The sequence below is a fragment of the Bolinopsis microptera genome, chromosome 4 (assembly GCF_026151205.1).
Source record: "Bolinopsis microptera isolate Bmic1 chromosome 4, MBARI_Bmic_1.0, whole genome shotgun sequence".
NCBI classification, from domain to species: Eukaryota; Metazoa; Ctenophora; class Tentaculata; order Lobata; family Bolinopsidae; genus Bolinopsis; species Bolinopsis microptera.
The window spans coordinates 11,017,702-11,039,117 of record NC_087075.1 but is presented as its reverse complement, the minus strand read 5'-3'; the positions used below and the strand labels follow the sequence as shown (position 1 = coordinate 11,039,117).

The following is a 21,416-nucleotide window of genomic DNA, read 5'->3' as shown; positions in this document are numbered from 1 at the left end:
GTTGCAGGAGCTACAGTCAGTAGTTCTCCAGTGGAATGGTCCTCACTCTTCCTATCAAATAAATCATGAGGAATAATGCTATCGCAAATTTGTGTCTGAAGATTGTTCAATTTTCTGAAAACGAGGCTTCCTCAAAAGTCAAATGAGTTTGTAAACCATAAAATATACGTTAATGATGAATAATAAGTGTATATAATAATATTGGAGGATGACTTCAAGACTAATCTTCATTAAAACCCCAGCAATACTATAAATCCAATCAGGTGATCCTATTGGGCCTATTGTTGCATAAGATTAATTAGGGTATTTTGGGTCGCAATCTTTTATAGGGGGGGGGGGGGGGGGGGGGGGGGGGGGGGGTGTCACGTCCGTCTATGTCCGCTTGTCTCATAGAATCCAAAAAGGACAGGACATAGGCGGACATAGGCGGACATAGGCGGACATAGGCGGACATAGACGGACATAGACGGACATAGGCGGACATTGGCGGACATAGGCGGACATAGACGGACATTAGCGGACATTAATGGACACCTAAATTGCTAAATAAAATGTTCAATTTTTGCTGTTATAGGGGGGTCATGTTTTTTGTCCGTTCGGTACCCTATATTTTCAAAACGGACAAAAAATAGAGCGGACAAAAACGGACAAAAATGGACAAAAATGTAAATAACATTTAGATGCTTCCTCCTCCTACTCTTCCTCCTCCTCCTGGGTCTTCCTGATCTTCCTCAGTCCTCTTCCTCCTCCCCTCCTCAGTCCTCCTCCTACTCCTCCTCCTCGTCCTCAGTCCTCCTCATCAGTCCTCAACAGTCCTCCTCCTCCCCAGTCCTCCTCCTCCTCAGTCCTCCTCCTGGGTCCTCCTCCTCCTCTTCATTCTCCTCCTCTTCCTCCTCAGTCCTCCTGATCCTCAGTCCTCCTCCTCATCCTTCTCCTCAGTCCTCCATCCTCCTCCTCAGTCCTCCCCCAGTCCTCCTCCTCCTCCTCCTATTCAGTCCTCCTCCTCCTCCTCCTCCTCCTCCTCAGTCCTCCTCCTCCTCTTCTCTCTCAGTCATCTTCCGCAGCCATCCTCCTCAGTCCTCTTCAGCCCTCCTCCTCAGTCCTCCTCCTCCTGGGTCCTCCTCCTCCTCTTCATCCTCCTCCTCTTCCTCCTCGGTCCTCAGTCCTCCTCCTCAGTCCTCCTTCTCATCCTTCTCATCAGTCCTCCTCCTCCTCAGTCCTCTCCCAGTCCTCCTCCTTCTCCTCCTCCTATTTAGTCCTCCTCCTGAGTCCTCCTCCTCCTCCCTCTCAGTCATCCTCCTCAGCCATCCTCCTCAGCCGTCCTCCTCAGTACTCCTCAGTCCCCCTCCTTCTCAGTCATCGTCAGTCCTCCTCCTCAGTCCTCCTCCTCCTTCTGGGTCCTCCTCCTCCTCCTCCTTCTGGGTCCTCCTCCTGGGTCTTCCTGATCCTCCCCAGTCCTCTTCCTTCTCCCCTCCTCAGTCCTCCTCCTACTCCTCCTCCTCGTGCTTAGTTTTCCTCATCAGTCCTCAACAGTCCTCCTCCTCCCCAGTCCTCCTCCTCCTCCTGGGCCTTTTCCTGGGTCCTCCTCCTGGGTCCTCCTCCTCCTGGGTCCTCCTCCTCGTGGGTCCTCCTTCTCCTCCTCAGTCCTTCTCCTTCTCCTCCTCCTCAGTCCTCTTCCTCCTCTTCCTCCTCCTCCTCCCTCTCAGTCATCCTCCTCAGCCATCCTCCTCAGCCATCCTCCTGAGTCCTCCTGAGTCCTCCTCCTGAGTCCTCCTCCTCCTCAGTCATCCTCCTCAGTTCTCCTCCTCCTCCACCTAGGTCCTCCTTCTGGGTCCTCCTCCTCCTCCTCCTGGGTCTTCCTGATCCTCCTTCTCCCTCTCAGTCATCCTCCTCAGTCATCCTCCTCAGTCATCCTCCTCAGCCATCCTCCTCAGCCATCCTCCTCAGCCATCCTCCTCAGCCATCCTCCTCAGCCATCCTCCTCAGCCATCCTCCTCAGCCATCCTCCTCAGCCATCCTCCTCAGTACTCTTCAGTACTCTTCAGTCCTCCTCCGTCTCAGTCCTCCTCCTGAGTCCTCCTCCTCCTGAGCTAATGTCCACCAATGTCCGTCCGAGTCCGCCAATGTCCGTCCGGGTCCGCAAATGTCCGTCCGTGTCCGCCAATGTCCGTCTGTGTCCGCCAATGTCCGTCCTCCTCCTCCCCAGTCCTCCTCCTCCTCCTGGGGCCTTTTCCTGGGTCCTCCTCCTGGGTCCTCCTCCTCCTGGGTCCTCCTTCTCCTCCTCAGTCCTTCTCCTCCTCCTCCTCAGTCCTCTTCCTCCTCTTCCTCCTCCTCCTCCCTCTCAGTCATCCTCCTCAGCCATCCTCCTCAGCCATCCTCCTCAGTCCTCTCAGTCCTCCTCCTGAGTCCTCCTCCTCCTCAGTCATCCTCCTCAGTTCTCCTCCTCCTCCACCTAGGTCCTCCTTCTGGGTCCTCCTCCTCCTCCTCCTGGGTCTTCCTGATCCTCCTTCTCCAGTTCTCCCTCTCAGTCATCCTCCTCAGTCATCCTCCTCAGCCATCCTCCTCAGCCATCCTCCTCAGCCATCCTCCTCAGTACTCTTCAGTACTCTTCAGTCCTCCTCCGTCTCAGTCCTCCTCAGTCCTCCTCCTGAGTCCTCCTCCTCCTGAGCTAATGTCCACCAATGTCCGTCCGAGTCCGCCAATGTCCTGTCCGGGTCCGCAAATGTCCGTCCGTGTCCGCCAATGTCCGTCTGTGTCCGCCAATGTCCGTCCGAGTCCGCCAATGTCCGTCCGTGTCCGCCAATGTCCCAAAAAACACGTCCGTTGTCTCATAGAATCCAAAAAGGACAGGACATAGGCGGACATAGACGGACATGACACCCCCCCCCCCCCCCCCCCCCCCCCTTTATAACTACACTATACAGCTAAGAGAACCACTTTTACATTATATTGCTATTATATTATTGTTATATAATGGACGCACTCCATGCTATACCGTGAACTCTAAGTTTAACATACATTTTGAGAACTTTAATCAGTAACTTGAACCTTCTGTTAGATTTGATAGTAGGTGGGCCAAAATGATCTATATTAGTCGAGACTAAATTGTAGATGTAGAACATATTGTAGGACTTTTATTGTCAAAGTTAAGTATGGCTTGATCCCTGGTAAGAAATAAAGAAATGTACCATATATACATAATGTAACATATATACATAACAATATACATTTGTTGGTTGATACACTTTAAAAGAAATCATGTATAAAAATGTACATCAAACAATCTGAGACTGACATTTATATTTTATAAGGGGTCGTTCACATATTACGTAATCAGCTGAGGGGGGGGGGGGGGGGGGGGGTTCCGAATGATTACGCTAGTGTAATTTTGACACAACAGCTATGTGTAAAACTGATTACGGAGGGGAGGGGGGGGGGGGTAAAAATGTTCCAAAAAATGATTACGTAATATGTGAACGACCCCTAACTAGACCGGAAGTAATGTGGTTTGAAAATAAACCACATACAAATTGAATATCCATATCCACATTGTAGCAGAATGTATTTAAAGTCTCCAGAGGAATGTATCTTTTACTCCTGCAGTAAATATCACAACATTGTTATTTAGCAATCTCGCCATCTTAGCCGGTTACTACAAACACTGCAGTATTATTAATTTACACTATTATTTCTCATGACTTAATTAAGCCTATTAAATTAAAAAGCATGCATGTTTGTAGCCAAACAGTAACATGGGTAAGTAGTAAATTCTGCGTGTCAAATAATACATTCATGAATAAAATGAGAATCATAATAGTATTGAGCGTAATCCAGTAAACCCCACTCCAGCAGCAAATGTCACGTGTTGTTATGCACAGCACATAGTCGTCACGTGTCATGTCACGTGTAGGTATTGACATTGGAACCACCTCTATAAAATGCTGCTTCCTCTCCAACCCCTCTTCTTCTCCCTCTACAATCTTACACACCAAACAAGTCCACACTGCTGATATAATCTCCAGTGACAACAAACACGAGCAATGTGCGCAGCGCATTCTGAGTGCAGTACGCACTGCGCTTGTTGCACTTGCTGAAAAGAGCGGTGCGCTCATTCTAAACGTAAACACAGTGTCAGTGTGCTGCCAAATGCACGGTGTCATGTTGTGGAATGATGAGCACGACACAACTACCCTGGTCACGTGGCAGGACCACCGATGTTCTGACGACTTTCTCAGAGAGATCAGGTATTCTGAGTTTAGTGATGATCTGCACGCGGGGTATGGTAGCGCTACTCTAGCTTGGCTTGCACGGAACACACCCTCCGAACTGAAGAAGTATAAACACTGTGGGACTGTAGCAGATTACTTAGTGTTCGTGCTGTGTGGTTTAAGGGAGGGTGTTATCAGCGATCATAATGCTCAGAGTTGGGGGTTATTTAATGACAAAACAAGAAACTGGGACAACAGAGCTTTAAATACAGCCGGGGTTACAATAAACTTACCCAAAATAGTGAACAATGGAAACATAATAGGTTGTGTTGTCAACGAAAAGTTCAGCATCCAAAAAGGAGCCCAAGTTTTCATTCCCGTTGGTGACCTACAAGCTTCAGTGTATTCAGTACTAGGAGCGAGTTCAGGGCGAGTTTTCAACTACGGTACAGCTTCTCAAATAGTTCACACTACAAAATGTGATGATTTTGGGGATCTACCAGTCTCGGTTCGTCGTACATTGTACACGGATAAATATAACTTGGTAACTGCTGCGTCACTTAACGGAGGGAACTCAATGGAGATAGTTTTTAATTTGTTCTCCTCACTTACCGCTGATCTTCATTACGACACTGTTATGGAGTTAGCCTACGAGAAAAGAAACACAGATTTAAGGGTTTGTCCCGTGTTTTTTGGGGAACGTCACGATACGGGCACATTTGGTAGTTTTTCAAATGTGACTTCAGATAATTTTACAGTTGGAGACATTAGTGCTGCTGTTTTACGAGGAGTTGTAGAGAATTTGTGTGAAATGATGGGTGGTGTCCAGACTAACTTTGATACTTTGTATGCTGTTGGAATAGCGGAGAGGCCGATCTTGCAGCATTATTTGAGAGAGATTATGGGGGATTTTGTGCTCTTTGATAAAGATGTTACTGCGGCTTATGGTGCTATTCTATTTGATTTAGATAATATGAAGTGAATATTCCATATTATAGTGATATTATATAGTTAAACTTGATTTTTTTAATCGTCTCTGCTAAATCCGTAATAAGGGGTCGTTCACACACATATTACGTAATCATTTTTTAGAACATTTTTACCCCACCCCCCCCCCCCCCCCTCCGTAATCAGTTTTACATATAGCTATTGTGTCAAAATTACACTAGCGTAATCATTCGGAACCCCCCCCCACTCAGCTGATTACGTAATATGTGAACGACCCCTAATGAGATCTTTCACATTTTATGAGAATCAGATGCAAATGATCCAGAGTTAAACTTATCTCTAAATTTGAAAATGTCCTATCGGACTGATTATTTAATGGTCACAGGTAAATATTTCAGTAAAAACTGCGAAATTTCGGTTAAGTGGACGGCAGAAAAGCTTCTCTTCAAAAATCTTCCAAAATCTTTTCTTATATTCTGATGATTTTCCGTTTATCAAAGGTTACTTTGGGAATAGAACTTTGAGTACCTCAATCGTGTCTTGTGCCATCCTCAGTGATCTGCTGCTTGATGGCCATACTACGGTGTTGCAACTTGCAAGCAACCTAACAAGCTGTAAGATTAGGCAATTGCTGACGTGGTATACCGCCTTTATTGTATGGAAGGCGCGTCGCTAAACGCTATTTTTTAATCGTCTGAGCGCGTCACGTACGTACATACCTTCGCGTCGCGAGCGCAGCGGTTGCAAGGTGTGTGCCCACAAATATGCATACGAACAATGTTGTTCATTGAATTGTTATCCTTACCTGGGGACCCCAGGCTATTATGTTCATAATAGCTCACTCAGCCCGAATAAAGATTTGGCGGAATGACAGGCTGAGCGCGGCCCAGTAATGTTATCCACGTTAAATATAAAATAGATAGATTCAGTGATGATTGAAACTTTGGCAGTATCCAACAAGTCCCACCACTAAGACATATTTTGGGTGAGGATTACGGATAGAGTAATAAGGGTTTAACTTTTAAGGTACATGAAGACTTTCTATTTCTAAGCAGTAACCTTACTGGGCCGCGCTCAGCCTGTCATTCCGCCAAATGTATATGAACATAAACAAGGATCTGAAACTACTAGGTTCCGTACAGACTCAACTCTGCAACCGTGTCAATATGTTCAATATATGCAAGCCTCTTGATTTATAATCACCGAGTCTAGTAATTGTTTAAGAGAGTTCTCTGGCAGTTACGAAACTCGAGAGACTGTGGGATACTGAAGGGAAAGGAAGCAGTTCTAACGAGCTCTTCTCAAACACAAGGATATATCTTGTGAATTCGGCTAGTATATGAAACATTTGTCATGGAGTTGTAGAGGGAGTTATGTGCCTCGCCGGGCTAAAGTAGTGGATGATCTTGCTGTACGGCAAGTTAAACAAGGATCTGAAACTACTAGGTTCCGTACAGACTCAACTCTGCAACCGTGTCAATATGTTCAATATATGCAAGCCTCTTGATTTATAATAGCCTGGGGTCCCCAGGTAACAGTAACCTTAACCCTTATAACTAGAACTGGGCCTCGTCGAGCTGCGAATGATTGACATCGTGAATCAAGTGGTCTGGCTTCTTAGATACTGCCTGGAGTTGACCTTGATCCACGATGTCAATCCTTCGCAACTTGGCGAGGCCCAGTAGTGCATCTGCACTACTGGGCTGACCGCACTCCATGATCATCAGCCGGATAAGATCCGCGGCAGTGGGACCTCAATTTCAAGTCCTCCATTATATCGCCATGCATTTTCGAAAGCTGATTCCGGATCACCCCGCATGACATAGGGTTAATCGTCAAAATTCAAGCACGGCAGGTTAGTCAATACAAACGGTAAAATAATATAAATAAAAGAGCTAGCCTCTAGTACAGCATAGCAGGGGCCAGGGTGTCATAATTATTGTGACAGTAGACAATTTTGCGTAAAATTGTAGCTTACCCAAGCTTTTAGAAACGATCATTACTTGACTTCTGAGGATCGACCCTTTAAATAACGGCCTAAATTATGGGTTTTGAGGTACATCAACACAAAATTCTGAAAAATTTCAGACGATTGTCTACAGACCAGTTTTTGAATTTTGTAATTCTGATATTCAGAAGTAAACTGTAAAGTTATGACCCGTCGAAAAATATTGATTTCATCATAAAATACACATAAAATTTCAAACACGCCAATAATTCTGACACCCTGCTGTAGAAGCTCTGCACGCGCGGAACTTTATGTCAAAGTAAATGAAAAACTTATTTGTTTGTATACTAATTATTTCTCGCGCGTTCCAAAAACCCAAATATTTTTGGAAACTTTTTTCTTAATTAATCAGATCAATCACCTTTGACCTTCTGTACCAAGTTTTTTAGTAATGCAAATGAGATAATTGCTGCTTTACTACCACCATGAAATTCTACCCTAACTTGTCTCTAATTAGGCCTCACCTCTTTGGTACGCACTTAAAAAAAGGTTTGGTACAGGTCGGTTCCAATCCACTTTCCACACAGTACATGATATCGTTGGAGACATATCTATTGACAATCTGGTCACTTTCAACAAGGTAAAGAATTACGTTATAATGAACAAATACAATACAAGATCAGACAATATAACTAAAAAATTTAAAAACTTAAAATTAAAATTTTTCAAGTTCAAATACTGAATAAAAGGAATTACGACGCTATCAAATTCTGGCCAGGCTGATAGTACACACTATGCCTATATTTATACGCTCCTGTTTCTTTAAAATTATCGGATTTAAGCAACTTTTTAGAGTTTTCAGACACTAATAATTTCCCTGGATCAGCATTACTCCGCATCATATCAGCGATCGTGTAGACAGGTCCAAAAATCTGGTAAGAAAGAACCTGGTCTCCGACTACGCCTGTATCCACGCACCCTGAGATATTGTGTTCAGGAATGTGCAAGACTGATAACGAGTTTTAGATTGTGTGAAGGCAGAATAATTTATAAAAGTATATTGATTATGGGTGAATGTAGTTTATCAAGCAAGTACATGTATCTCACTAACAATTTATAATTCTACTTATTAAGGGGGGGGGGGGGGGGGGGGGGGGGGGTCTTTATGAAATTTCTCTCAAAATTGACTTTATAGTTGTTTCTGATAGAGAGGAGTGATATCTATCAGCTGTTTTTGATCCCATGGAAAAATATTGTTCCTAGCCGAAGTTATCGCTCTGTCCCCTTAACTAAATAATTAATCAACTAATTAACTAAATAATTAATTAACTAAATAATTAATTAACTAAATAATTAATTAACTAATTGACTAATACTTAAGACAACAAGTTCCCACCTGAGTCCATGCCAGCTCTGACCCGCAGCCTCCCCCTAGGCAGCTCCAACTTCTTAACAAATATTACCAGCTCCTTGTAGAGTTGGCGCAGTATTACCGTCACGTTATCTCTGTACTGGTTAACTCCGTTAGCTATTATCACGTACAGGCTTTCTGTTGCTAGTGTCTGGGAGACACTTTAAGTTACAAAGTTTAATTTCCAACAGAACAACAGACTCATACAGACAAACAACTCATACAAATTAAAGCTAGAAACTTAGATCTAACTGATTTAACTGATCAGGAATGTTTATTGTTTTAGCAGAATTTATATTTGAAAACCTTTAAATAACTGGCATGGATACCATATCCTATAGTTCAGAGCTAGAAACTGCCTAGGAATAACATGTTAGTCATCAAATCAATGAACATTAATGAAACTCACACAAAATAATCCAGGGTAGTAATTGATAAAGCTATATATCTCGTCCCTTATAGCTTGAAGTGCCGCCCAAACATCTCTGGATGATACACCGGATTCTAGTAGTTCTAATCCTCCTTAAGATTATTATATAATATTGTCGAGATAAGTAGATAATTGATAATAAATAAATGAACGGTCAAGTTAAAATAGTCAAACTAGTTAAAATGGTCAAAATAGTTAAAATAGTTAAATAATTAAAATAGTTGATATACCAACCAGTAATCTCTATGCACATTATAGATGAGGACAGTAGTGACTCAGCTCCCGGATAAATACCTTCCTCGATGTTCTCAGCTACTTCCCTGAAGAAGATTGCAGTCAGGGAGAAGGCAATTCGTATTAATTGTTTCTTAAATATCGGGTCTAGTTCACTTTTAAGCTACAATGTTAATCGATGGATGAATATATTGATTAAATTGACATGGTCTAAATGGTCACACAGCCCTCGATAATAAATATACATATCTTATTTAATTACGTAATTATTACAACAAAAGTTCTTTACCAAGGCAGAATCTGCAGTCGAAGCCGTCCAATATCGCCTCTTATCGATCTCAACTCAGAATCCAGCTGCGCGATCTTCTTTTCCTTTTTCTTGCTGTACTTCTTTACTGTTTCCAGGGCATGTTCAACTACTGATTTCCTGGGTTTGGTGAATATGTTGAAATTGTTGATCTCATAAGGTACAACTTCTAACATTGCATATTGCTATATTGCACATATAATTCAAAGCAGCCTCAAGCTTTAAGTTTCACTTTCACTTTCACTTTCACACACACAACTGACCTGATACTGGTAATATCAGGGACTCTGTCGCGGAGTAGACCCCTAAAACTAGGCCTCTCCTCCGGGTCCTCACTCCAACACTGGAGAGACATGTTGACAGCTGTTCGTTCTTTGGTTTCCATGTTGGGGTTCACGCTGTACGCAGGCCGGTACGGGGACTTGGAGTGACACTTTCTTACTAGAGTCACTACTTCTGGTAATAAGTAGGTATGAGAAATTAGGTGTGAGAAATGAGTTATATAGTAAATTTTAGCTGAGCTGAAATCATGATCTTTGACGGCTTTTTCGAAAGTTTGCAAGCTAGTCTCGATCTCCGTCGTGGGACATTCCATTTCACCTCGGCTTGGTCACGTCGTCTCCTCGACTAATAACCATTCTAAAACCATTTGTTCTTACCCTGTGCATCTAGTCCATGATGGTCATGTGTGTTGAAAGGTCCACTATACTCCAATATCTCGTGACATATTATACCAAAACTATAAACATCTCCTTCCTTGGTCCCTGAGAAGATCATCTACAGTTAAAAGTAAATAAGTTACCTTTTCAGACAGTGTATAATGTATTATGCATTGTGCGAAACTTATTTAAAAAATATTCGTTTGTGTAGTTTTAGTGTAGCCAGCACCATTATCCATTATATGTACTAGCAGGAACCCGTCTAACCCTAAAATGGTGTCAAGACTCAAGAGACTAAAACAATTATTACCTATTTAATTCGCGTTTTTGACACCACTTGGGGTACCAAATTTTGGGCTCTAAAACTCCTATTTCTTGGCCAATTTTTTATTTTTTCATGTTGATTGCAAATGCTCTGACATTGTGTGGGCTCAGAGAATGCTCATATCTGTTGTGATGAGGAAGAAATGGACATTTAGCAAAATGGGTATTGATATGAGTAGAGCTTTTGATACCGTGAAAAGGGACACTATCATCAATGTTTTGAAAGATGCTGGTTGTTCGGAGGACGACATTCGCTTAGTTCAATACCTTCTATCGAATACTCTCCTTAGAGTTCGTGTTAACTCCTCACTGTCGGAAGAGTTTGAAAGTTTACTCGGAGCCTTTCAAGGTGACAGTTTATCTGGAAAGCTATTCACACTTATTCTTGCAGCAGCCTTACACCACCTCAGAGCTGTATCTGGGAGACCAAACCCACCAGTATCAGAACTAGGTTTTCCAACTGAGTGGGAATATTCAGACGATTGTGACTTTGCTGACGAGGACATCGAGAGACTGAGAATTTTCCTTCCTGCAGTGAAGGAGATTCTCAAAGACTGGAACCTCCAAGTAAATGAAAGTAAAACTGAATTCAGTACCTTCTACCTGGCGAAACAATCTGATAAAGACACAAACGGTCAGCCATTAGCTAATAACGAACCATGGCGAAGTAACAAGTCACTAGGTTCCTTACTGTGTACTGAGAAGGACATTCAAAGAAGGAGAATCCTAGCTGAGATTGCTTTTAAGAACTTTGAAAAAGTATGGTTGTCCGGTAAGAAAATATCCATTGAAAGAAAGCTGAGGTTATACGATGCTCAAGTTGTATCTGTATTGATTTACAACTCAAATAGTTGGAGTCCTAAGAAAGCAACCATGGAGAAAATGGACACACTCCATCGTAGACACCTCAGGTCCATTTTAAACATCAAATGGCCTAAAGGTATGATAAGCAACAAAGCATTGTATGAAAGGTGCAAAGTTGAAAAGTTATCCAAGCGTATTGAACACCAGCGGTGGAAGATGTTTGGACACATTCTCAGGAGTATGGAGAACACCCCAGCCCAAACGGCTCTCTCTTTTACTATTGAATCAGATAATTTATTCATTGGAAGATTGGGGAGACCTAGAATGAACTTGTTATCGGTTTTAAGAAGTGATTTAAATAGTAGAAATTTGCAAATGGACAACTTGTATGAATTGAACGAAATTAGAGATATAGCTGCATGCAACAGATGTTGGGAAAATATTTTTCAAGGGTACAGTTTACCGCATTAAGGTATTTTTAAGAATCATTTTTGTCGGTAAGATCCTGTTTTATAATAATAATGTTGATTTGGAGGCCATTAAAGCATTTGACCCAGTCAAAAAAGTTTCAGTTGTATATCTTTGACGGTTTTTGCAGAAATTCGCGTTAAAGTTGATGCCGTGGTGTCAGTAAAATGGCACGGATAAATAAATATATATTATATATATATCGTCTCGCTTTATATATAGTAAGATTTTGATAATCGTATAAATCCAAACAAATAATGGCACTAGTCTGAAACTATCCACAACAGGTCGTCATAGTTATACAAATATAATATGACACCATTTCAAATAACAACTAATTTTAAATTAAACTAAACCTAAACTTAATTAACTAAACCACGATCTTACCAAACACAGATTGCTGAATCTGCTCTCTCAATATCTCCGGGGCTGACCACATAGAATGGATGTTAGCTGAAGTTTCACCCAGCTCCTCCAACTTTTCTGTGTCAGTTACCCTGGAGCCACAAAATGTTATTTTTACCGCTAGCTGAGCTAGCGGGAATTTGGGGGTGTTATTCAGATGAAATACCTCCTCAACTCTCTCTGTTACTCGCCAGTTACCAGTTGCTATCATAACATCATATTATTGCATGTCAAAAAACCTACGCAATCACAATAACCTGCACAAGGTTCCAAAGTCAGCTATTTTAGCGGTGAGACATCCAGTAACCACAACATTTGAAGACTTGAGGTAACCATGGGATCCAATACTCCTGTGGTTGTGTAGATATTCCATACCGTGTATCATATCACAGATGAAACTCAGCTTGATCTCCAGATCGAATATAAAGTCCTTGTCTTCCAGAACATTCTGATAATTTTTAAGGTGATTAGTTATCTAACGTAAATTTAGTATTGGATTTGTAGATATATGGATTCTGGTGGGGAGGTGAAGCATATCTTTTGACATGTGGCAGTGATTCTGAGGTTTGAGAGACTGAATTGCTATTTAACATAACTACAGAGAATATTATAACCTTGAGGGAGCCCCTTTTACAGTATTGTGATAGGAACATGTAGCCAGCAAGGTTATTATTGTACACAACTCCACACAGTTTAGTGAGGTTCTTGTGCTTTAGTTCAAGTAACTGAAATTAAAGGTTAAGAAAAATTATTTACATTTATTATCGGAAATCAATAAAATTCACCAAGAGCAGTGGATATTTTATCATATCAGCCAACACTTTCATGTTTGGACGCAGTAAACAAATATATTGACCACCATCTTTCATTTCAAGCTTGAAGTTTCTACTAATATATTTACCCACCTCCTTCATTTCAATCCTGAAGTTTCTACCACTTCCTTTAATAATATAAGTAGCAGCACGAGAGAGTTCCTTAGCAGCCCACTCATGGTCATTATACACTGCTAAATCAGTGTAAATGTAATCTCTAGTGTCCTCTTCAGATTCAACTGAGAGCGTGGATCCCTGATTGTTAACGTTTATTAGCCTACAACAATTATCCTAATATCAGAAACCTCCGAAATAACCCAGTATATACGTTGGCCGATTGCACATTAAGAATAAATGCAGATATAATGCGGATAGTAGTGATATGAGTCTGTAATGTTATATGAAAATAAAACAGCAAGCTGCTTAAAAACCTCGTTATTCTTAGTAAGTTTCAGAAAACTGCCTGGTGGATCATTCTTAACAAAATATGATTTTCTCCGACAATTTCCAGTAGCCGAGGCCGTGGGCATTGTTCGTCTATCTCTCACTCCAGAGAAGTTGGACTTTCTCCGATTATAATCGATTCCTAATCGATTAGGAACATGATCTGATCCTTTTCTAATGGTAAGAGTTGGCATAATGAGCCCGTCAATTGCTTCAATATTTGTTATAGACTCATCTGAACTTTCACTCGAGCTGCTGCAGGCATCTGAGTCGGCGGATTGTTCATCCGTGTACTGATATCCTGTAACATAGTTTGATATAGTGTAGGTTTGATGTTTTCAATTGTTTTATTATGTTTAAGGCCTTCACGTTGGCATTATCTATTATCAGTCTCAATCAATTTGCCATTAAACATCTAGCTTTAAAACCTCTTTCAACCGATCTGTGATAAAGCTCCAGACATAACATATTGATAATTACAACTTACTGAAAGTCACCTCCGAGTCCTTTAAACGCCATCGCATGGCGTTGATTTCAGTGTTGAATTTTCTCCACCGAAAGAACAGGTATATCAGAGGTCCAAACACTAAAATAGCCCCCACAGACCCACTGGTGGCGATCGTGATTATCCATTTAATCCTACGTCTCCCTGGAGTGAATCATAGTTTATTTCATTAGGAAAAATTTGTAATAAAGGGATGTAAACAAAAGCTTACGATCGGTTAATCGGGTAATTATAATAAGTAACTATTTAAACAGTAGTAACCATATTTCGTATTCTACAAGAATCTGAAACAAACATCAGGATTCAGGGTGTTTTAATTTTAGTAATTTAACTACATTCTACAGGTAATTTAAGAGCAAGTAAAATAATTATTAACTAACAGTAACAAATGAGGTGATCGTATCCACATGACGTTTCGTCAGCAATAACATGACCTTGTTCAGCTCGTGAATAACGGATAAACTTGTACTTGTCGTAACTGGGGAAATTAATAATTAATAATTTTAAGAGTAAAACATTATACTAACTTATTAGTAATTACTAACTAAAGAGTAAAGACTTATTAAACACAAACTAAACAATAATTATAAACACTAATTTTAACAACTAAACACTGATTATAAACACTAATTATAACAACTAAACACTAATATAACTAAACATTAACTAAAAAATAACGAAACACTAACTAAATAACTAAACTCACAAAGGCACGCCAGTTTCCAAACTATTCCCAAAAGAGTCGAAGTGTAACTCTGAAGACAACTTCGCCGCTTCCTGCTCATAGTTTCTACTGTCCCGTTCAATCTTTCTTCTGTGAGGCAGGAGTCCCGCAAGAGCCTGAGTGGGTTTTTGATCTGGAGGAGCTCATTATAATTTAGTAATATGAGTTGTGAAATTGGATTGTTCCGTTAGAATAACTCCTTAAATTAAATGTTTATATAACAAATTGATTGAAATTGGAGGTATGGTATTCAAATATTTACCTTCCATTTGCCATCCTGAAATATCTTTATTCTGTGAGGTACACTACCAAATGGCCTGAGTAAAGAAATTAATTAATTACTTAGTTTAAGTTTTGTTCTATTACAAATTTTAGCGTTTTATCCTTGTAACATTAAAAATGTTAACCTGCTATCCTTGTAATATTAAAAATGTTAACCTATCATCCCTATAATATTAAGATGTTAACCTATTATCCTTGAAAGTGTATCTGTTAACAATGTCATGCCACGGGCCATCGTTTATCAGGAAGGAAGAATTCTTCATGACATGTGTTGTGTTGAACTCTGATATAGGCGGGCTCTCCACACCAAACATACCTGCAATTATTATGATTTTAAGTATAATTAATTATTGTACTAATTATAATTAATTAGCATTTTCGCGAATATCGTTTGCATTTTGCATGTTTTACAAATTATTATAAAACTGTTCATTTGTTAAAGTTTCAATTTGCAAGGCATACTAATTTTATTTCGTTACATGACTGCTCCAAAGATATAATGAAGGCTTTCACTACAAGCGATGGAAGGCTTCGTGTACCAAAATCAACCCATTAGGTGAGGAAACTTTATATCTTAAGTATAAGGAGTATCGTTCTATCTTAAACAAAGCTATAAAATCTGCGAAAAAAGCCCACTATGGGAAAAAATTTGAACTTGCTAAAGGAAATATTAAAAAAACCTGGGAATTGATCAACGAACTCAGGGGTAAATCTAAAAAAGATATAAAAGCATCATTCTTAATTGATGGTAGAATTGTAACTGAACGCCGTGAGATTGCCAACGGATTTAACATCTACTTCTCGTCTATTGCTCGTAATCTTAATTCAAAAGTTCAATCTTCTGTACCATCTCGTACGGTAACTGATGGCAATTTCAATAAAACGAAGTTTAAACAATACCTCAAGGGCAGAGAAAGAATAGTGAACTCTTTTTTTCTCAGCCCCTGTGACGAGGAAGAGATAAGTAAAATTATTGGTAGCCTTGAAAATGGGAAGGCAAGTGATATCTCTGTTAAAGTCTTGAAAAAGAGTGTAAATTATCTGTCTGGTCATATCTCTAGATTCTTTAATTGGTTCTTGGACAATGGGGTCTTTCCAAACAAGCTTAAAACGGGCTCTATTACACCAATTTATAAAAAAGGAGACTCACGATGCCTTGATAACTATCGACCTGTTTCTACATTACCGATATTTGGCAAAATACTTGAAAAAATAATTTATAATAGGTTATATAATTACCTCAGTGCTATGAACGTGATTTCTGATCGACAATTTGGTTTTAGAAAACAACACTCAACATCTCATGCCGTAAACTATTCTGTCAATAAAATACTTAATGAGATTGAACAGAAAAATCATGTAATTGGAATATTCATTGATCTAAGTAAAGCATTTGACACAATTGAGCACGATAAACTCCTGCATAAACTTGAACACTATGGAGTAAGAGGTATTGCACTAAAAACTCTTGCTAGCTATCTAACAAACCGTAGCCAAGTAACTTCTTTTCAAACTGAAAAATCGGACAAGTGTTCAGTTGAGTATGGTGTACCCCAGGGGTCAGTGTTAGGACCTCTACTATTTCTGATTTATATAAATGATATTGTGAGCTCCTCAAGTTTGGCTGAATTCGTCCTGTTTGCTGATGATACAAATATTTTTGTGATAGGTCGTTCAGCACAGGAAGCTTTTGAAAAAGCTAATCATGTAATGAAACAGGTCAGTAACTATATGGAGTCTAACAAGTTACATATAAATGCAGGGAAAAGTTGTTTTATGCATTTTCAAGAGCAACACAGACCTGTGCTAGAACACGGCCCTTTAACAAGAATCTAACGATTTCAATAGATGGCAAAAAGCTAGAAAAAGTTCAATGTACAAAATTTCTTGGGGTGATAATAGACGAACAGCTATGTTGGGAACCACATCTTAATCATTTATCTTTAAAGCTGAACTCCAGTATTGTATCGATTAAGAGAATTTGCAAATTCATTCCCAAATCTGAATATTTGAAACTATACAATGCTCTATTTATGTCACATCTTAGCTATTGTATAAGTTGCTGGGGTGGGATCCCTAAACATAAGCTGAATAAAATCTTTGCTATTCAAAAACGATGTATACGACTGCTATTTGGTAACATTCCCAATTTTGATCATAAAGAATACTACTTAACCTGTGCACGTTCAAGAACTTATAACGAACATATATATGTTCGTTTCTTTTTAGCCATATACATATGGCTAAAAAGAACTACTGTCTTGAACACACTAAACCGCTATTCACTGAGCAGAAAATTATGAACCTGGAGAATCTGCACATGTACCATACATTTATGGAGCTATTCAAAATTCTTAAATTTGATGTCCCCCAGTCGATTAAAGATCTTTTCAAGTTCTGTCCTAGAAATGAAAAACTTCGTCTTATTGTCCCATTACTGAGGTTAGATATCTCCCAACAGAACTTTTTGTACACCTCTACGAAAATATGGAATGATCTCATCCCCTATGTATTCGAAATATGTGATGCTAATGTAGATGGGATAATAATCCCGGGTTCTTCCAAAAATTCAGACTTATCAGCCTCGTCAGGTATTATTAAATCTAACCTTAAAAAGCACTTGCTATCCCTCCAAAATCGAGGTGACCCTAATATATGGTAACTAATCTATATTATATCTCAAATTCTACATCTGGTACGGCTCTGCACACATGATATCTCTCTCTGCCATGAAACATGGCTAACCTTTCAAACTATGATTTAAAACATAAACCTAAACTAAAACTCAACTGGGCTCTCCTATGTCACCAAACTAGACCAATAAGCAATTTTAGCTTAGATAATTATATTTTTCTATATTTGTATAATAAGTATTATATTGACGTAGTGGATGGTTGAGGGGGTTTTAAGCACAGGTCACTCTCAAATCCTAAAGATAAGCAGTGGCCTTCGGCACTTGAAACCTCTTCAAACCTCCCCTGATTTATTTATTATTGATATTGTTTGATTGTGCCGTAAAAATAAATATTTGTTTTATTAAATATTTGTTTTATTATTAATAAAGTGGATCTGAGTTTTAAGTTAATTAACAACAAATGCTAACCTGGCCACCCAATAGGTTTCATATCAGCAGTAGGATAACTCCTAGTATTAGGATGAGTTGTTCCGTCACTGTACAGATTAACAAGAGTGAACTCCCTGGATCTGGAGACGAACAAGTTGGGGTGGATTCTGTTGAGAAGAGCGGTGAACATTCCCCAAATGAGGGAGTCGTGTGCGAATCCAGCTAAACCTGACACCTGCAGACTACTTTTAGGAGTGCGAAATGGTTTTGTGGTTGAGAGTGAAAATGAATCTGGAATCATGATCAGAAATCTTAAGAGGCAAAAAAGAAATCTAATCTATTTGGTACGGTAGACGTTTAACAAGTTCTGAAGTTTAAATTGAATTATAACGATACAGTTTGAGATCATAGGATCATAAACGAAACTAGAAGATTTAGTTACAGATTGATCTGGTGGATACAAGAATCCTAGTGCGGACGAGGCTTGTTCTCTGAATTCCTCTCTGAAGAAAGGAATGTGAGAATAACATTCTGACATTATTTATAGTCCCTTGACTGTTCATACTAACCCATTAGGGACGACGAGTTTTAAAGTTTGCCGATTTTGATGCCGTTTAACACACTAGGTCACTTTACAGCAAAAATGAGATATCCAAAAAAGCTAATCTGTATCTCGTTTACTTTAAAAGATACAGCTATGGTCGCATACGACCCACTCGTCCGGGTCGCAAACGACCCATCACGGTTTTTCGGCTTTAACTTCTGAAACAAAGACGTTAGGATAAAATAAAATAAAAAGCATAAGTTAAAAACATATGGTCAATACTGTGTGACTCTAACTTTTTAAAAATAAAGAATTTGGGTCATTAACGACCCACTCGGCTCACTTGCTTATTACTACATATGTCCATGTAACTTCTTGAATTCAGCCTAAAGCATGACATCATAAGTTCAAAATCGCCTCTCAGCAAGTGATAATCATCATAAACTGCGAAAAATCGGTTAAATGGGTCATTAGCGACCCACTAAGACCACAAAATTGATTAATTAAATATAATGTTGTCAAACTTTTACAAATATTAGTATAAAAACATGTTATATCTTGGTCATTACTCCTGTACGTTGATTTAAATTTTAAAATCGATCAACTGGGTCAATAACGACCCACTCGGAAGTTGAACCACGACATTAATTATCAGTATCATGTTGTTCTACCATCAAGAAAGACACTCGTAGGTCTTAATTCCACGCAAACCACGGGTGGCTGACTACTAGCCCTTCTGAGATCTGGAAATTCGGGCTCCTGACCATGGTCGACCGACGCCCCGCGACCTCGGGCCATTTAGACTTGTCCTTGTCCCAAAATTATTCATTCCTCGGTTTAGGGGTCTGATCTGAGTTCCTCGCCAAAAAAGTCATACCTCATTTTAGGGGTCGAACAAATTCCTTCTGGCCAAAATAGTTACATTCCACGGTTTTAGTAGGGGTCGACTCAAGTCCTCGGCCATAATATTCCATTTCCTCGTTTAAGGGGTCGAAAAAGTCTCCCGCCCTCGTCAAAAAATGGTCCCCGTTCAGTCGGTCCCGCTATAAACACACATTCAAACCTCAGTAGCTACATCCAAGATTCAGACATGCCCACAGGCTATGGGGACCACTGCTTTCAACGCTTCATCATATTACACCTATTTACTACCCTCAGTTTTTTTTCTGCAGAGATCTGAGTTGCCTTCTACTCCCTCTGCGTTGTCAGAAGGCAGTCACCTGTTTGAGACATGCCTTCTCCCGTAGAAGCCTGTGTGGGCAACCCAAGAACTTCCTTTGATTAGATCACCGGACTCGTGCGCGAGTTGGAGTACCGACACACTTTCTAGGGGTACTAGCACTTTTAGCGCAAGTTTCCTAGAACACTTGGGGGTCCCTTACAAATCCGGCCCATACACCACTCACAGGAGCCCCTCGTTTGTGGCAGTAACCGTTGTTCGACACTCTATCTTCGCACCGGTTCTCACTTGTACTTCCCCCAATCTTATCTGATTCTGTGACAGATTGGCAGTTGCCATGGCGCTCCACACGTCCCAGAATTCTTGCACGTGCACTTTTCTTACAGGCAGCGTTTTCCCGTAGTACTGGAACCGATAACAGTCACATCACATCTCCCACGGGAGACCTGTCCCCCGTTTTCACATGTCAGTTCACAGGTCCGTTCACACCTTATAGACCGCATTTATTCATAAAAATAAAAACGGTAAATTATGTCCTACATCTTTAGTACAATAGTTCTTTTTCTAGCGTAAAAACAACATTTGGTTGAGTAAAGCGTGAGGTAGATAGAATCCGCGCTTCCAATTCAACAGATTGGCGAATAAAAATACATACCAGAAAACAAAGACAAGATTAACTAAATGGAACAAATAATTCCTGTCATTGTCGAGAAGATTGTCAACACACAATCACAAGACAACAAACTGACTCACCATCTGGACTGAAGCACTTGCCATCATCCTATCAGTGAGATAGATCAGTTCACATTCTGAATTTTCACTGTGTGAACACCTTGACCGTTCATTATTCTGATAATATAAACGGTAAATTATTCCAGCAGCATTAGTTACACAAGACCATTTGTAAGCGTATTAAAACAACATTAGGTCTTGAGTGAAGCGTGAGTGATATAAAATCCCGCGCTTACCAATTTCAAAGATTGGGCGAATATAAAGAAATACCTAGATTACCAAATAAAAAGACAAGATTATCAACCAGTGGGACATTAATTCCGTCATAACTCATGCGAGAAATTCAACACATACAATCACAAGACACATAACTGGACTCACCTTAAGGTCTCTACTAGCACTTGAGCCATCATATCCATCAGTGAGATAGTCAGTTTCACATTCACTGGATCACCTTTGACCTTTTTATTCTAAAAATAATCTGTTATAAATATGTCCAAATACATCTTTATGTCGTACATAAATCGTACAAAACAACATTTTGGCTATAAATGAAATTACCAAAAAAAAAGCACAAGAATAACTAAAAGTGGGACATTAATTCCGTCATGTCCCCTCGAGAAGATTCAACACACAAACACATGACACAAACTGACCTCACGCTTAGACGTACACTTGCCATCCATTTCCACAGTGAGTACAATATCTTTCCTCCGTTCGTACAAACTCAGAGAATCATTATAGGCGTCACACTTGGCGTCACTCATGGTAGCCACAAATGAGTCCCGAAATAATTAATGGGTGTGTTTATCCTTTTACTGAGATACCCAGAAGTAGCATTATATTATTATATAATTCATTTATGTTCTTAACACTTTGTAATTATTCGCTCAACTTTAACCAGAGTGGGCACTGCTCATTTTAGGTATTTGAAGATTAATTTATTTATAATATTTATATGTAATTTTACATTGATATTTTTT

The 21,416-nt window shown here is 39.9% G+C and overlaps 2 protein-coding genes across 2 annotated transcripts; one reads left to right on the top strand and one right to left on the bottom strand.

Annotated features, from left to right (window-relative positions):
* The first annotated feature begins 3,897 nt into the window (after positions 1 to 3,897).
* LOC134813796 (sedoheptulokinase-like) lies at positions 3,898 to 5,191 on the top strand. Its single transcript, XM_063821677.1, has one exon. The coding sequence runs from the start codon at positions 3,898 to 3,900 to the stop codon at positions 5,188 to 5,190; it is 1,293 nt and encodes a 430-aa protein (XP_063677747.1). The 3' UTR covers position 5,191.
* Positions 5,192 to 7,833: 2,642 nt separating this feature from the next.
* LOC134813795 (receptor-type guanylate cyclase gcy-28-like) lies at positions 7,834 to 21,200 on the bottom strand. Its single transcript, XM_063821676.1, has 21 exons — positions 21,090 to 21,200; positions 20,815 to 20,903; positions 18,420 to 18,480; positions 18,017 to 18,212; positions 15,100 to 15,229; positions 14,894 to 14,948; positions 14,614 to 14,747; positions 14,288 to 14,385; positions 13,890 to 14,051; positions 13,390 to 13,703; positions 13,052 to 13,213; positions 12,761 to 12,871; positions 12,404 to 12,594; positions 12,129 to 12,238; positions 10,146 to 10,250; positions 9,750 to 9,942; positions 9,469 to 9,606; positions 9,180 to 9,265; positions 8,925 to 9,037; positions 8,501 to 8,666; positions 7,834 to 8,083 (listed from the first exon to the last, which is right to left on the bottom strand). The coding sequence occupies exons 1-21, from the start codon at positions 21,198 to 21,200 to the stop codon at positions 7,857 to 7,859; spliced, it is 2,952 nt and encodes a 983-aa protein (XP_063677746.1). The 3' UTR covers positions 7,834 to 7,856.
* Positions 21,201 to 21,416: the final 216 nt, after the last annotated feature.

Coding starts and splice junctions, on each gene's coding strand:
- LOC134813796 (XM_063821677.1), top strand. CDS start 3,898: ATGTCACGTGTAGGTATTGACATTGGAACCACCTCTATAAAATGCTGC.
- LOC134813795 (XM_063821676.1), bottom strand. CDS start 21,200: ATGAGTGACGCCAAGTGTGACGCCTATAATGATTCTCTGAGTTTGTAC. Junction 13,214..13,389: donor AACTTACTAAGAATAACGAG/GTTTTTAAGCAG, acceptor GTTAACAATCAG/GGATCCACGCTCTCAGTTGA. Junction 9,266..9,468: donor CGACTGCAGATTCTGCCTTG/GTAAAGAACTTT, acceptor AATCTTCTTCAG/GGAAGTAGCTGAGAACATCG.